Source organism: Eublepharis macularius, chromosome 17 (genome assembly GCF_028583425.1).
Source record: "Eublepharis macularius isolate TG4126 chromosome 17, MPM_Emac_v1.0, whole genome shotgun sequence".
NCBI lineage: Eukaryota > Metazoa > Chordata > Lepidosauria > Squamata > Eublepharidae > Eublepharis > Eublepharis macularius.
The window spans coordinates 30167597-30185159 of NC_072806.1; the positions used below are offsets into that span (position 1 = coordinate 30167597).

A 17563-nucleotide genomic window follows, 5' to 3' on the forward strand; every position below is an offset into this window, starting at 1 on the left:
AGGACCATACCGCCTTGGTGGACATTCAGCCAATCAGAACTCCTAAGTCTGAGCTACTGGATTCAGGAAACCAGTTACTGAGTTTCCTGGCTAGTGCTCAGAGGTGATAGGGAAACTAGAAGACTATAGGTGGCAGGATGCTCTCACCCTTTGAACTGGGGAAGCTGGTTTCATCCCCCTTCCCCTGAGTTAGAGAGTCTTTGTCCCGCTTCTAGAAACTTGAAATTTAAAGCTGGGATTTTTCAGACTGTGCTCGAAGGAATTCTTGGGTGCCTTTGCAGTTTGTCCGGACCAATTTCCCTTGTAGGATTGCAATCCACTGGCAACCTTCCCCTTAAATGGGCAGGCACAGAATGTTCCCAAGAAAACCTTCGACTTTCACTGAGCCCACAAGAGCTGGCATAACTCTGGGCCTGTCGCCATGTATGGACCACACATCAATTCCCATGAAGGAGAAAGGAGAGTATGTACCGGGATCCAGAGCCCTATGAAACTGCATAGCAGGGTCCAGGTGTGAAGGGAGGTGGCTTCTGTAGACCTCAGGAGTAGCACCTCTGTGGTGGGGGTCAAAGGGGCTGTGCGCAACCACAGGATCCACCCCTGGTACTGGAGATTTTGATGGGACACTCTCCCTCTGCGTTGGTGTAAGTGTAGATTTCCTCTCATGGTTGGCACTCTTCCCAGAAGATATGCTGGCTGAAAAAGAAATGTGGTCAAGCCTACCAGTTTACAGGGGTATGTTTCAAAGTGGATTATTTTAGTCCTAAGGAGACCAGAGACACTGCTGGGGGCGGGGGGAGAGGGCTTTCAGAATTGCAAACCAGATCTCCTGGCTTTGAGTTGCTAGCGAGAACTGACCTTTGCCTGTCCATTCCTTTCTCCCCAAAATAACCTACGCTCTGATGCAACACCTCTGGAGTGACTCAGTGCCACAACGAAAATTGAGACCCACAGTTCTTCCCTCTGCAGCCAGCTGGTCGCTGCTAGTTAAAGTTTGCCGGCAAGAGCAGTAAGTACTGAGCTTACATGAACTTTAAGTTTACCTTTAAAAAAAAAAACCCTCCCTGATGCTGGAAACGTTCCTGACTCCTGCCGCCATGTCTCAGATTCTCTTCTCCCTCCATACCAGCTGCCACTCCAATTGCAAAATCAGTGTCCTTTTCTTTCATAAAGAATCTTCTCACTACGCACTTGTCTTTTCTAAAGAACCAGTTTAATATAACAGGCCCAGACCTGGGAATGGGAAGACTGGGTTCAAGTCCTCCTTTCATGGGTCATCCAGTAGCATAACCAGTCATGTACTGGCCTCACCGTTAATTATTTAACACACTGGGCTATATTCTTAGGGATCTGAGAATATACAGCAAATGCTTTTCCCTGAGCAAGGGATCTGTGTCAGAGGAAAGGTCTTTACACCTGGGGTAAGTGCTGTCGTTTGCCAATGGACCCATTCGATCCAGGCCATAAACAGAGCTCAAGAAAGATACACAAGCCAACCACAAAAGCATTAATTTGCAAATCAGCCAAATTCTTACCCATGGTCCAGATACAGTAATATGCACAAGACTGAACAATTCATCCCGGCTTCTATCTTGACCCCCAAACACAACCTTTTAAAACATCCAGGAAATTTTAAACAGCCACACATGGCAATCCCCAAGACAAAAGTCTGTTCTTGAAGCAAGTTTCTGCTGGAATACTCAGCAGGTGGTGGATATGCCTGAACTGGAGGTGGGGGGGGGAACACCCCTGATTTTGGCATGGCCAGCAAAGAGCGCTCCCCCTCACCTTTGCCACTAGATGCCATTATGCTGCAATTAAAAAGGCAGGCAGCCCACCATTTGTGAAAGGGAATCCTTGACTTCATGGAACGTTTGACAGTATTTTGCCAATCACGCAACATGTGGAGGAATCGACATATGATTTGTCAATGGATTGGCAGCATTCCAACGTAACCGTGGCCACAAGCGCAGGCAGAATAAGGCTCCTGGATCAGCTAGGCCAAGTATAAGAATGCAGAAGCCAGGCTCCTGCCCTTGCCTAATCAGTGGACAGTGCATTCCTTCATCTGCCACACAGGAAGCTCCATCTCCTTCAACTAACTTCAGAGAGAACCCACTCCAGCCCCGCTTGCAGTCTGCCACTCTGTGGGTTTCCTAGCCAGGAAATATCTTGCCATTGTGATACATGCCTTGGTAACATCTAGATTAGATTACTGCAGTGAGCTTTATGTGGGACTGCCCTTGAAGACTGTCCAGAAGCGACCATTGATACAGAATGCTGTGGCCAAAATACTGACTGGAGTAGGTCATAGGAACCATATCACTCCAGTCTTGCGCTCGCTCGCTCTGTGCGTGTGTGTGCGCGCACACACGCACGCACACACACACAGGCTCCAGATCTATTTCTAAGCCAATTCAAAGTGCTAGTATTGACTTTTAAAATCTATATGCTGGGAGTCGCTGTTCCCATATGAACCTACTAACCACTCTGGTCATCTTCAGAGGCCCTTGCTTTGGGTGCCCCCCAATATCTGAGGCAAGATGAGTGGCAACTCGAGAAAGGGCCTTCTTAGTTGTGGCACCAAAACTTTGGAACTCTTCCCCAGGAAAATTCATCCGTCTCCATCTATCGCTGTCTTCTGCCAGTGGGCGAGCACTTTTGTTTTGTTTGGCATTCCCTCATGTTATTAGCCCTTCTATCTGTTTGTTTTTATGTTGTTTATGTGTTTATATGTTTGTGTTTCCAGCCTTTTGATTTAAATTAAGTATAATATCTGTTCTTATCAGTTCAATAGGGCGGCATGTCCCCCAGTGACTGATAGTCAGGTCTCACATATGTATTCACTGCTACTCTACCGTGCTGAAATGAAGCAATACAAACATTCTCCACTAAGTCAATCTGGTCTTATCACCTTATACTATGTTTTATCTAATTGCTTTGTATTTTATATGTATTTCTATGTTAAATGCTTTTAAATATCTGAAATGTTTAAATGTTTTGTTTTAATGGTCCCCAGCCTTGGGTAGAAAGTTAGCACAGAGATGTTTTTAATAAAATAAGCACGTCAAACCACACTTAAGAACTGGTGGATACAGGAAACCAACAACACACCTTCTGGCACTCTATTCATCATGGGAGAACTCCTGGACATGCTTGGGTAGTTCACAGGGGTCCTCCGTGCGCTGGTGTCTTCATAGATCCCAGGGCTTACTTGCGATTTGGGAGCTTCGTGGAGAGTCGACCGGAGGACTGAAGGCCCAGAGCTGACCACAGACGTGTGGCGGGAACGGACCTCCCCGGCTTTGGCGTCTTCATATTTCCCTCGCTCCACGACTTTCACATTTTCAGACACCATCTCCAGCTGTGGCATTCCTCGGGGGAGCTTGCTTGGCCCAGTGATCAAGGACTTCACGTTGTGTTTGATAGCAGACTGGCCTGAGCTGCTTTCATATTTTATGGGTGTACCCTGAGTGGGAGGGGAAGAGCATCGTGAGCACAGGAAAGAAGAACCCTGCAGGAACCTTTCCATGTGGCACAGGCACCTTCTAGCAAGGGAGTTACACTCTCCAGAAAGGCTGTTTGGTAACTTTTCTATTTAAGCACTATTACCTCCCCCTGAAGAAGGCAGGGGGGGGCGAGAAACCCTTTTGGAGCAGCTTAAACCAAATAATACAACGAAAAGATAAGAATGCAGCAACCAGACGGCTAACTAGAGCCAGCAGGAGAAACCCAAGCCAACATATGGCACTTGCTTTCACAGCTAACTTCTGGGCACAATTTTTTTTTTTTAAAAAAAAGGCCTAAGTCAACCATTTTCAGTCTATGTGCAAGGGGGTATGCTAGCGTGTTGGGAGACAGGTGAAAGCACACTCCGGGAAATAATAAAACTCTTGGGAGACCACAGTAATCAAGCATGGAAGTGGTTGTCTTCTGTAATTCAGGATGAGTCAGTGTTCTGCCCCCTGACTTAATTCGACATGCCTCTGCTCGGGAAGGGGGATATGAAAAGGGTGGTAATTTTACCACATCTCTGCATCAGGTGCGCAGAGCCTATTTTACTGTCCTTGTCGCAGAATTATATACTCCACATCTCAGAACCAGCTGTATGTTATTATTGCTGCTCTGGACGTGCCTTCCAAAGAGAAGGCATTCCCAGGTTAATAACTAGTACAAAAAGAAAACACAGGATGGGCTCTTCAACAGAGGGGTAAGCTGCTCTTGCTAGGGAAATATCCACATCTCCCCCAGCAGCTGGAGAAATGGCAGTTCTGCTGATTGGTGAGACTGCAAGGGAGGAAAAAGGTCGATCTCTCTGACACCCCTGCCCCCCCCAACAAAATCAAAGAGGTGGGGCACAATGGCTAATTATCAATAAAAGCCATTCCAGAGATGCATTCGTGGATCCTCCAACATCTTGTCTAGTCTGGCCCTGACAACTTCTAAAGTTAGCTTTCCCCAAGGTAATGGTGAAGTACACCTCCACATTTATTTTGAAAAGAAAGGAAAAAATGCCTCAGCTTTTGAAAAACTGGGGAAATGCTATCCTAAATGGCTTAAATCAAGGAGTACCTGAAAGAATCTCTACTCCTGCATGCTCCTCTGCAGGGTCCCAAAATTAAAACAGGCCCTTCTCCGTTCAGGTGGGTAGCTACCAGGAATAGGCTCTTCTCTGCAGCTTTGAATGCCCTCCTCACTTAATTCCTTGCTGGAGGACTGCCCCCCCCAATTCATCACACTTTGTAAGCTGGCTGAGACCTTCCATCACTCATTGTTCTTCTTTCTGACTCCCCTTGGGCTGTCTGACTGCAGAGATTTGCTCTAAAAAGCCTCTGTTTTGCCAACACAGAAGCTTCACAATCAATCTGATAGTAGCTTACCTGAGAAATGGAACCCTCAATGATAGGCCGAGCACTCTGGACTATCTCTGGGGTCTTGCGGCTTTCCTGGCTCAGCAGATCCTGTCGTGGGATCTCATGGATGGAGCGCCCCATTTCTTTGATGGTGGTGACTCCATCATATGGCTTCCCCTTGGTAATGGCACCTTCAAAGTTCCGTATTGGCGGAGATTCCTTCTTAATCATCTTGGGGTACTTCAGTCCTTCGTCGTAGTTCTCAGCTGTAGCTCTTGGAGTACCTTTCCAGGAAAAAAATGGAAGAATACAAATCTTCAGTTAGACTTAGTCAGCTCGGCTAGCTAACTTGCCAGGTTATTTTATTTTATTTTTTTATTTAAAATTTCTATTCCGCCCTCCCCGCGAGCGGGCTTAGGGCGGATAACAACATATTAAAATACAAAATACAATGAAAACAGCGTATTAAAATACTATAAAAATCCAAACACATTTAAAACAGGATGGTGGACAGCCTTCACAGGGCGAGCCTGAAGACAGACATTTAGCAGCTTCCACTTTCAACAAGAAATGCAAATGTTGCGTTTCAAAAGGCACACAGAAATTGATCACAAATATATACACTGAATTTTGCTTGTCCAATCTGCCCTGGTAATACTCTGCATTCATCAACTAAAATTCCAGGTCATACAACTTAAGGGTAAACGTAGTCCCCTGTGCAAGCACCAAGTCATTACTGACCCATAGGGGGATGTTGCATCACAACATTTTCTTGGCAGACTTTTTACGGGGTGGTTTGCCATTGCCTTCCCCAGTCATCTACACTTTACCCCCAGGAAACTGGATACTCATTTTACCGACCTCAGAAGGATGGAAGGCTGAGTCAACCTTGAGCCGGCTACCTGAACCCAGCTTCCACTGGGATCAAACTCAGGTCATGAGCAGAGCTTGGACTGCAGTACTGCAGCTTACCACTCTGCGCCACAGGGCTCCTAGATACAACTTAACTGACTATAAAGTTTTACGAAATATAAAGAAAAACTTCACTAAGACTGCAAAAAATAACACCCTTGTTTTAAAAATAAAACCACCTTTGTTTTTAAAAAATGCACATATTGCTATGAAAATAGGATCTCAACAAGGCAACTCTCCTGGAATCCTAGACCTTTTTCAAAAAAACATTTTATTCCAAACTCTCAATAAAACGGTTGACTGTTCTAGGAGTGTTTTAAGCCTCCACCTTGTATAAGTGGGATTTCAATACACCGCCCCCCCCAAACAGGACTCAGTGGTAGGCAGAAAGAAACAGTGGGTGTGTTATGGGGCAGCCATCCACGGCCAAGACAAGGCCAACTCAATGACTAACAGTGCTATCCTCTTCCACCAGCAGAAGATTCCTCGCACCAGAAAAGAGTCTACAACAGCAGAGCCAATTCACAGGATCTAACCCAATACAAGAAACAAAACCCACAAAGGGTACTTTAGATCTATATTAATGCACCTTTGTTCCTCTCCTTCCCAAAAATCAGATGGAAAAAGAGAAAGATATGGTCCCTAAAAGGACGGGTGAGAAGGTGAAAAAAAAATCAGTCCTCCTGAAAGTTCAACAACAAATATCTGCGCCAGCTAGTGCAACATGGGGGTGCATTTTTGAAAAAAAGTACAAGAAAATTAATCCAGAAATGAATGATCCTGGGGGGTTAAAAAGGGAATTTCTTTTTAACATTTTGTTTACACTTATTGAATCTATATATTAAATACATATTTTCTGAACTCAACTGATGTGACCATTTACACGTTACATACAGACTTGAGCATGCAATGAATATTAAACACTTTTAATGGGAGAAAAATACTCTTGTCTCTACCTTGCATTATGGAGCCAGATAGCACAGTCCTCTCTTTCAGTTCTGAGTGAGGGCTTCCCCGAGGGAGAGCACGGCAGATCAAGCCTAAAAATATTTTAGGAGTTAAGAAAAATGACACGGACTCTTTAGATGGTAGGCAGTCATACTGGTCCACAGAAAAATCTCAAAGACAAGAGCAAAGCAATTTTTTTTTAAAAATTGAGGGCCTGCCGAAGTATCACACAACAGAGAGCAAGCTTCCTAGTTCCCTAGAATGCTTCATCAAGCTGGATGTTTCATTCAAAATCAGAAAGCGGGGTGAGAAAACAATGTTTCAGGGCTTGGTGGAGAAACCTCTAGTTTGCAAGACTGTTGTCCCTTAAAACACAACACAGTATAAGTTGCAGACTCGGCTGGATTAGATGGTGTTGGGCTCTCTCTTAAAAAGTTATTCAGATGCACTGAAGGCCACTGGTATTAGGGATAACTCTGAATTTCACACCCTCTCCATTTTATTTTATCTTTAAGCATTGAGGCAGCAAGCCTGTTTTTGCACCATATTTTTCGGGTTAAATCAACACAGTTTTTAACATCATTTTGGCATACAGCGTAAAAGGAATATCAACGTCAGCCACAAGAACAGGAAGGCTCGCAATGATGACAAATGAAAACAAGGAGATGCAAATTAGGCCTTCCATAATGGGGGCATCATATCTGATCATAAAATCAGTTGCTGGCTTACAGCGAGGATCTTACGCTGCGTCTTCACTGGGCCCTTTTCTATATTGGCTTTGTGGAATCCCTACACAGCAAGCTTCAGAGGACCCTGGAGCACATTTTAAGGCACATGCCCCTTTTGCACAGAGCTCTGACCAAGTCTAATTTTTCCTTGTGGTACCCCTCCCAGACCATGTCTCCACCCCAGCTGTCACAAATTTCTAGGGAAGATTCTTGAGCTGGCTATCTTGCAGACATTTGTCCCCAAATTATCATCTGCGAAATCCACAAGGAGTTTCCAAGGAGCCCCAAAATTCCCCATTCCATTGGAAGTTCATGGCCTTAAACCATCAACATCTGCTTATAACTGCATTCTTAACATGAAGCGCTGCCAAGGGGGTGGCTTATTTGGCCAAGGCTCTTTTTGCCATCTTAATTTTGGGTGCAGTGGGCCAATTTCCCATTAAGCTTCACTCAAGTGAGTGAGACTTGCTTCTGACTAGGCTGCAGAGAGGAGGGGGCTAGGGGTACACATTGCCAAAGGCCTATATCACCGGGAGGGAGTGGGGAGGTGGCAAGATGCCAGAGAATTATAGTCGCAGCACACCTGTTCTAATCTAACATCTTCTGTGTGGTTTCTTCCGAATGTGGGGTGGGGGCCAGAGGAAATTTATCTTGGGGGCCTACAGCAGCCCCAGCTTCCAAGGCATGTTTGGGCAGCCATATTGCAACATAACCTCTCAAGCCATCTGGGGTTAACACAAAGCTATTTCTTCTCCCTTCTGATCAGCATCTTTATTGCAAGACAGTTTCCCCAGTGCTAAGACCACAGGCTCTCTAATTCTGGAACAGGAGACATGTGCAGAAGGGGAAAAAAGACGAGACATTACGCTGCATGATGTATTGGTCATTTATCTATTGGACAATTTTTTACTCCATTCTTCCCCCAAGGATCTCTGATTCTCCCCTCCATTTTATCCTCACAACAACCCTGTCAGGTGACTCAATCTGGCACTAGCCACTACTCCGTGCTGACTACAGGCCAAACAAACCATGACCAAGGCCTTACTCAAGAGTGTATCACTACATTCAGCACAGATCATGGAAAAGGAGAGACTAAATAAATATATAAATCCATCAAGGTTACAATCCAGTTTGGATTCCTTCCCGACCCCAAATACGGAGGTGCTCTCAGAGCTACAAGGCACTTGTTTTACCTTCTAGTGGTGTAGAGACGGGAGATTCTCTCATTGACATCCCTTGCTTGATGTTTCCTTCTATGGCATCGTAAGACCTCTTCAGGCCCATTTCATGAGCAGTTCTCGGACTCCGGCTTCCCTCCCGTACGTTCTTAATGGCTGTTGAATTATGCAAACATGTTGCTTTAAAAATGTGCATAATAAGGAAACCCTGCTAGGCAGAAGCGATAACAGCAACAAGGTCAGTTCTGTTCTCGTGTGTCCAAGCGTGCTGGTTGTCAACCCGTATTTTTGTGCCAGGCACCAGCAATGCCCAAGTTCTATACTTACCGTCATAGGTTATGATGTGCCCGCTCTTGCCTTCGTAAATGACATGGCCTTTGGCTGCCGCTGCCTCCTCCCTACACTTCTCAGGGCTGCTGTCCTCCGTGGCCAACCGGGTAATGGTTCCTTTCAGCAACACATCAGCTGCAATCCCAGACTGAGACAGAGCTGGTGTCCCCTGCAATGAAAGCAATAGAATCTAGATGCTCCAAGCCATAGATGGAAGAAGGGCATTAACTGGAACCTTAAAATCCAGAGAATGAGTACCTCCACCTCTCCTTGTGTGATCCAGGAAATTCTCACTGGCTAACTGTGGGGACTAGATGGACCTCTGGAGCAATCCAGCATGGATCTTAGAAGACAGATTACCATCTTGGGGTAGGTCATTAAAGAGGGTTTTGAAAGAGGGGATACAGCTTTGGAGATAGAAATGGGGAGGTGTTTTATGTATTCAGAGTGGCCAAGAAAGAGGAAGTATGTTGGGAAGAGGAGTGTGTGCGTACAGAGAGAAAGCATAAAGGGCATTATTATGAGCAAAGCTGCGTGATTACATGACGGGCTTTTGCTGGGCAGTGCCACTTTAGTCTGTAGGGAGGGAAACTGCATGTCCGAATGCTTTCCCCAATACAAAAAAATTCCTGGCTTGTAGGAAACTAGTGCGGCCAAAGAAAAGGATATCTCAGATTCTTTCTCCCTCATATGCTTCGTTTTTATATGCAGGAAATTCTGTGGGGAAACCACTGAAAGACAGAACCCTCCTACTGAAGTCTGAAGTAAAGGGAAGCAGATACTGAGACAGGTTCAGACACATTGTTTAACATTATTGTTCATTTGGTTCCATATTTTATCTCCCGCCTTTCTGCTCAATCAAAGCCACATGGAGCAGGTGCAGAAAAAGATGTGAACGATGAGCTGGAGAAGAGAGGCAGGCAACGTAGGAGCAGGACAGAAAGCCACATCTGTCTGCAGCTGTCTGGAAAAGGAAAGGTTCTGTCCTCTGTGGGTATCAGCATCACATCATGGGACGAGCAAGGTTTGAGTCCAGTAGTGTCTTAAAAGAGTTTCCAGGGTATAAACTTTTGAGAGTCAAGCTCCAGATGCTACTGGACTTGAACCCTGCCCATCTATTGCAGCCCAAAGGGGCTACCCTCCTGAAACATCACAGGATGAAATACCTGAGTGATGGAGCCTCGCAGGGAAGGCATTGTTTCGACAGAAACTTTGCTGGCTGGTGTCCCTCTTGTTATACTTCCATCTTGGATGGTAGTCGTTGTACCTGATTGAATAGATCACTGGTCATACACATACAGAGACACCCCCTCAAATGCATTTATTTCAACATGGCAAATAAACTGGATGGGCATGCAAATATTATTGTTATGAGAAAAGTTAACAGCCCCTGGTAGCAACTGATCCATTTACTCCCTCCCTCCCTGCCCCTTTTAACAACTATTACATTTTCAAGATGAAGATGCTTATCTTATCAAGGAGTTAAGGTACTATATATGGTTCTCCCTCTTCTCCATTTTATTCTCACAACAACCTTGTGAGGCAGGTTAGGCTGAGAGCAAACAACTGGCCTGAGGTCATCCAACAACTTCATGGTAGAGGAAGAATTTGGACTGAGGGTCTCCCAGCCCAACACTCATACCACAATAACCATACTGTCTTTGTGTTGTATATTGAATGCAAAACATGTATGGCGTTGACAATATCAATGATAGTAGGTCCAAGGAGCCCATAGCTCTGTACCCACCCATCCCCGGAGATATTTGGACTTGTGTCTCTCGACACAAGTACACCCCCCACTTCCCTGCCCTGCCACACAGTAAATTGTTTTTGAAACAGAAAAGAGATTTAAAAGCAGTTTGTGACATGTTCTTGGGGAATTGGTGGGGAGAAAGTGTCAAAATCAGGGAAAGTATAAAAACAAAAATACGTAAGTATTTAAAAAACAAAAAAGAGGGAATAAGACAGATAAAATAAAAGACTGGTTCAAACTGACGAGATTAACAACTTTTTCAAATGTCAAAAATCTAAGACTGGATGAATTGTTCGTCAGTGTATGGAATACAATAACACTGAAGTGTAATATTAGCTTTTCGGTAGTAGTAATATATGATGAATTATTGTATAAAGTATTTATGCAATACAATGTATACAGTTTGTATTTACCGTTCATGTATCATTTGTAATAAAAACTACAATTTGCACTTGACATGCTACAGCCTCTGGCTCTGCTTTAGTATTCCTCCAGAATTACCTTTTAATCCCCCCAAATGGTAGTGCAGTATATTTTTATTAGGGTCAAGTTATCACAAAATAGTAAGCAAGCTCTTGAGTTTTCGTAGAAGTAGATGTTCTGTACAAAAAGCAAGATTTGAAGAAGGGAGCTTTGACTCTTGAAAGCTTATACACTGAAAATCTTCTTGGTTTCTAAGGTGCTACTGAACTCAAAGCATGCTGTTCTACTAGACCATCACAGCTGCCTACCTGAAATTATCTTAAAAGGAATACTGGATGCTCTGCAGATTTAATGGGATTAACAGGATGCACCATGGGCTGTTGTGACAGATAGGAAAACTTCCCTTTGAGCATCTAAAAGCCAGCCATTAACTAGGATCTCAACACTAATGGGAGCATCCAGGTCCTGTAAGGCTGACAGCTGCAGAAAAAGGTAGAGTCTTTATGTTAAGACTGCTGTAACAAACTGCAGGAATAAACCAAAGAGCTGGAGAACCAAATCCCATTTTTCCTTTTCGTTCAAGGTCCTGGAGTAACAAAAAAATTACTTTGAGACCAAAGCCTGCCATCCATCTCAACTAACCTTGCCAGTTGCCCACCTACAGCAGGCAACCTCCCACTCTCTGCCACCCATTGCCTGTATTCAATCTATTGAACAGGAGAAAAAAGGGGGAGGAGTCACAAACACCATGACATCACTTCTATCATAGTGCTGATGATGCTCTAGGAATTTCTCCAGTCTCTATGATCTTTATCATAGAGATTGGAGGAATTCCTCTTAGAACGCCGTTGACACTGTAAGGTCACTTCTGCATGGTAAGCAGGAGCTGACACCATTATGTTTGTGATGCTCCCCCTCCCCAAGCTCCGCCCTCAAAAGTGTGGTAGGTGTCAACTCCTCTCTCATGAAACAGAAGCCTCAACTGGTTATCCATCTGCCATTTGAAAAATGGGGACAAGACAGGAAAGCCACTTGTGAATCTCTTGGCACTTCTGCCAAAGATGCTATTTCAGTAGACAAGACTTTCTGCAGTCTGAAACTTCTCCATTCAAAAACATACACACAGCTTCTCCCACCATGCTGAGGAGATCACATTTCAATCTTACACAGCAAAAAGAATGCCATTTCTTGGGTTCGGTACAAATCAACCGCCTTACAAATTTGTTTGCTGAACAAGTTGATTCTGGGTTACTAACCTCGAACCACGCCTTCATGCTGAGCCCTGACCAACAGGCCCTCTGGCTGAGAGTTCTGGCTCCTGGGAGAAAATTCTTCTTGCTTGATGTACGGCATGGAAGCTTTTAAGGAGGAAAGAAAATAAGTTGGGGGTATTTCTCAGCTCGGAGGTGCTTTTTTTAAAAAAAAACTATTTCCTCCAGAGTTAGCAATCTTATCTATTACCACCACCCCTCATTGTCTGTCTTACCTACAAAGAGATTAGGAAGGAGGAGATTCTAAGAGAAGTAACAAAATTTGAAAAACTGTTGACCTAAAGGGCCTTAATCAACAAATATGCTTAGTTGATGTTATAATGTAACCCTGTTGAAAGCTTTATTTAGAAGGCAGCAGAAAGATCTGGGTCGCTGAGTTTGTCAAAAGGTGTCAGGTTTTTTTAAAGTTAATTTTAATCCCTTGAAGTTCTCTGCTGGTTTATTCTTCCAAAAATATTATGAATGATAATAATAATATAATAACATTTGATTTATATACCGCCCTTCAGGACAACTTAATGCCCACTCAGAGCGCTTTACAAAGTGTGGTATTATTATTCTCACGACAATCACCCTGTGAGGTGGGACGGGATGAGAGAGCTCTGAGAGAGCTGTGACTGACCCACGGTCACCCAGCTGGCTTCAAGTGGAGGAGTGGGGAATCAAACCCGGTTTTACAGATTAGAATCTTGCCACTCTTAACCACTACACCAAACTGGAGAAGGTACATCAACGTCATCTTCTCTCTGAAGATTATTTATTTAGATACCTACACTCTGGTTCTGCCCCTAATGGAGACCCAAAGTGGCTTACAACATAGTTCTCCCTGTTGCCATTTTGTCCTCTCAATAACCCTGTGAGGTAGGCTAGGCTGTGAGAATGTGATTGGCCCAAGACCACCCCACAGCGGAATGAGGATTCGAACCAGGATTTCTCAGATCCAAATTGGCACTGCTGCCAGGATACAGAAGCAAAAGCCGTTTGAAGTCGGGAGCCTGGGTTTCCTTCTGAACATCCTCATCCTCGTTCCTACCTGATTTGGCAGACTCTTGTGGCCGCGGCAGGCCCAATGATATGGAACCCACCGATGGCTTTGGTGGCTCTTGGCTGTAAGAAGACTGACTGTGGGATGTTAAGTAAGTTCCGGGTGTCCCCTAGAAAGAAAGAAGGAACGCACAAAATTAGCACCACAGCTTCAAGTTGTATTATCACATAAAATTAGATCACAATACTAGTGGTACAGATTCAGCGGCCCAATGGCCAGATCCTGGCCCCGGGGCAGCCCCCACTGAGTCTACTGTGCACCTTGGGGAGTCTTTATTTGGGCAAGCCCCTTTGCCCTTATAGTGTCCAGTCATGGCTGAAAGGACCGAAGAAGATCATCCCCATCCAACTTGGGAATCTACAGGACCCAACGGTAGGTTCTTAGGGACTCTCAGAAGGGCCTTCTCAGCTGCCCTGTCCAGAGTATGAGGAACTCTCTTCCGTAGGAGGAGAAATCCGTGCCCTTACTTGTGAGATGGAGCCTCCCATAATGAAGGATGGTTTCTCTGATGGGATCACTGTTTTGGAGGATGGAATCAGAGGGGGTGGCGGTCTGGTGGGCCGTGTTGTTGGGGGCCGGACCCCTTCAGGAAGGCTGGTGATTACTTGATGAGGAGCTGGTTGGAGAACTGGTGCGTGTGGGGGTAGAATAAGATACTTTATTAAACATGCAGAATATTTCTAGACTAATTTTTAATTGACAGAAATTAAAGTTGCAGACTACAAGCAAACCAAGAAGATAATGAAAATACACGTTGACCCAGCAAACCAAATTTTAGCAGACATCAGCATTAAATTATAAACAGGGCTCTGTTTATTCTGCATGCACAGGATTTTCCACTAAACTAGAACCTGCTCGCTTTTATGGAATTTTAGGAAGCCTCTGCTTTAAAACTTACAAAGTTTCTATCAATCATGGGCAAAAGAAAATGTTTTGAATTCACCACCTTTGAAAAGGCTTTATACAAACAGCTTGAAATCATTCATCCTAGAAATACTTACTCAAAATTAAGTGCTGTCACATATATCATTTTAATCATATATACACGTGATTTTTGGTAAACACTGTATGACCTTTAATGTCATATTTTAGCAAGTTGTGGAAAAAAAACAGATGTTCTTTCATCTTTGACAGCTAATTAAAAGTAGTTGGGAAAAGGTAGGTTAATGATTTTTTAACTGTTAAGAAGAAGCAAGCGTGACACTGTGACACTGAGAGATCTCTGTCTTTTGGTGCTACACCTCTGAAGATGCCAGCCACAGCTGCTGGCGAAACGTCAAGAACTACAATGCCAAGACCACGGCAATACAGCCCGGAAAACCCACAACAACCATTGTTCTCCGGCCGTGAAAGCCTTCGACAATACAAGTGTAATTTGCTCATTTAACATTTTGACATCCTTTAAAGATTAGTGGAGTCTTATCTACGCAGGTGCACAATATCATTATCATTGGCTTTGGCAAGATATCACGATAAAAAATCTGAAGCAGTAGCTAAATCTAAGACCAATCGCATCTTTATATTATTGTCACATGCAAAAGATCTTAGAGATGTCTTTATAGATAGCATATCATTTCGTGTAAAAGGACATTGCTCAGGTCAGAAACTAGGGTTTTGATGAAGAAACTCTCAAGCAGAAGATTCTAGGTGAGAAATGTATGTGTGGTTGTTGTGGGTTTTCCGGGCTGTATTGCCGTGGTCTTGGCATTGTAGTTCCTGACGTTTCGCCAGCAGCTGTGGCTGGCATCTTCAGAGGTGTAGCACCAAAAGACAGAGATCTCTCAGTGTCAATGTATGTGTGTCTGTGTGTTTATGGAAACTCCAAAGCATTTCATAGTAGACTAAGGATGATTTGATTTTAAACCAATAATAGTTTTTAGTGACAAAGATTTGCTTCTTATTGCATGCATACGTTCATCAATTATTGGATTCATTTTAATATGCCTTTGTATTTCAGTGTCTTGGTTAATATAGAAGACTAGGATTTATTTCAATAAACAATAAAGATTTAAACTTTAAAGAAAGTATCTGTGTACCTTGATGGGAAAGAGTTAAATCAAGAACTCATAAAATATATGCAATGAGAAGCAGGTTCTCTAAAGAGAGATCTGTTTTCAGACCTTATCTGAAGCTCTCTGAATCTGTTCAGATTTGGGGATAAAAATCTCTATATTGGACAGCTTAGAAGCTCTAATGAGGAATGGATAAATTAGTCTGTCACACTCACCAAATTTACTGGAATTTACTCCCAAGTAGATGTGCATAAGACTGTAGCCTTAATTTCACCCAGGAGCACACACTTTGTGAGTTCTAGTCTGGGAACCTGATTTTGCCATACCACATGCGTAACTAACACTTGAGAAAACAAATCTCTAAATTTAGCAGCAGGTGAAACCATTATACTCTCTGTGAGGCAGTCTGCCTGGCCAAAGGTACCTGGTGGAACACTGTAGCGAGTGGCATTCATGTCCGGTTGCGGAGAGGCCTTGCTGACCTCCCTTGGAGACAGGCGATAGGGTGAGGCAGATCTCACCACCGCATTCTGCATCTGCGCTTCTTGTTCCATGGCACGCTTCACTTCAGCATAAGGCATGTAGGCAACCGGTTTCCCTGTAGGAACAAAAAGTGCCAGAATAAGAGGCAACCATGGATATAGTACATAAACTGAGAGAACTGAGCAAAATTGTTCTCTGTCCTTCCCTCCCCACAAAAACAAAAACTTGCAATGTGGGGTTGTCAATGTTAATTGGCAGGGGAATCTGGCAAATAATTTTTTAAAAAAATCACACAATGCATTATCCGCTGGTGCAATCTGCTGCCCTAGACACTGTGAGAAGTGTCACTAGTTGAGATGGCTTTAACCAAAGGATTAGTCAGATTCAGGGAGGAGGACAGGTCTAACCATCCTCCACAGGTATCAGCCACAATAGCTAAGTTGAGCTTCCATATTCAGAGGCAGCATATGAGTACAGAGACATCACCACCATGATACCACGATCGCCAGCTATGCTGGTGCACTTGAAAGAGTGCAGTACAAGAACGTCTTTGGTCTGATCCAGTAGGCTCATTATTGAATTCTTACAAGATTATTTTGATATGCATTGCTGTATCTCAACTAACTGCCCCTTGTGTAAATTATGAAAGCCGCAGTATCAATCCACCCTCAGGCAAGGCCAGGGTCTCCACGTATTTGGGGAACTCCCCAGTATGAAGAAAAAATAACTTTGTAAATTAGCTGCACATCCCCCTCCACCAAAAAAAAATAAAATTAGAGAGATGAGGACTGAAAATGCTACAGAAGTGATGGAATGGTGAAAGCACCCAGATGGAAAAGGAGAAGCCAGTCAGCCTTCTCTAGCGCCTGAGAGCGTCAGGATTTCCGAATTGTTCTCATCTCCTGCAATTACATGTGTACGTGTGTGCTTGAGAGAGAGAGAGAGAGAGAGAGAGAGAGAGAGAGAGAGAGAGAGAGAGAGAGAGAGAGAGAGAGAGAGAGAGAGATGTGCCATCAAGTCACTTCTGACTTATGGTGATCCTACGAATGAAAGACCTTCAAAACATCCTATCATTAACAGCCTTGCTCAGCTTGCAAACTAGCTTCCAGTACTGAGTCGAGCCTTCTTATTTTGCATCTTCTTTTCCTACTGCTTTCCACTTTTCCTAGCATTTTGTCTTTTCCAGTGAGTCTTGTCTTCTCATGATGTAACCAAAGCATGATAGCTTCAGTCTCGTCAATTTAGCTTTAGATAGAATTCAGTTATATGCAGCTCTTATTTGTACACACACGCGCAATCGGTCAACGAATTAATCAACATAAAATCAGAGCCAGTGTGGTATAGTGCATGGCAATTAATTGTGCTACTCTGTTAAAACATAGTATTATATGTCAGGCCTCTGGTGAGTTTTAGCGTGCTTGTTTCATTGTGAAGCATTCTGAGCAACAAGGAAAGATAGAAATGTAACAGTATGACCAGTAATAGAATGCAAAGAAGACATTTCTGAAGCAAACTGAGCCTTTGGAAACTCTAGGCATCTCTCTCCTGGGTATGCCAAGCTTTTCCCATACTCAATCAAAAGAAGCTGCAAACATCAACGCTGGAGGCAAAGAGAACACATTTTGGC

The 17563-nt window shown here is 43.8% G+C and overlaps 1 protein-coding gene across 10 annotated transcripts in view; it reads right to left on the minus strand.

Moving 5' to 3' along the window:
• Positions 1 to 17563, minus strand: part of NCOR1 (nuclear receptor corepressor 1) — a 122501-nt gene that overhangs the window by 26134 nt on the left and 78804 nt on the right. For all 10 annotated transcript variants that reach the window (XM_055001560.1, XM_055001556.1, XM_055001553.1 and 7 more), the window contains exons 23-33: positions 15878 to 16051; positions 13909 to 14069; positions 13430 to 13550; positions 12382 to 12483; positions 10116 to 10216; positions 8947 to 9118; positions 8635 to 8775; positions 6722 to 6805; positions 4881 to 5137; positions 3115 to 3469; positions 472 to 696 (exon numbers count right to left, since the gene is read on the minus strand). In XM_055001560.1, coding sequence (XP_054857535.1) covers positions 472 to 696; positions 3115 to 3469; positions 4881 to 5137; positions 6722 to 6805; positions 8635 to 8775; positions 8947 to 9118; positions 10116 to 10216; positions 12382 to 12483; positions 13430 to 13550; positions 13909 to 14069; positions 15878 to 16051 — 1893 coding nt within the window. The remainder of the gene's footprint in view (positions 1 to 471; positions 697 to 3114; positions 3470 to 4880; positions 5138 to 6721; positions 6806 to 8634; positions 8776 to 8946; positions 9119 to 10115; positions 10217 to 12381; positions 12484 to 13429; positions 13551 to 13908; positions 14070 to 15877; positions 16052 to 17563) is intronic.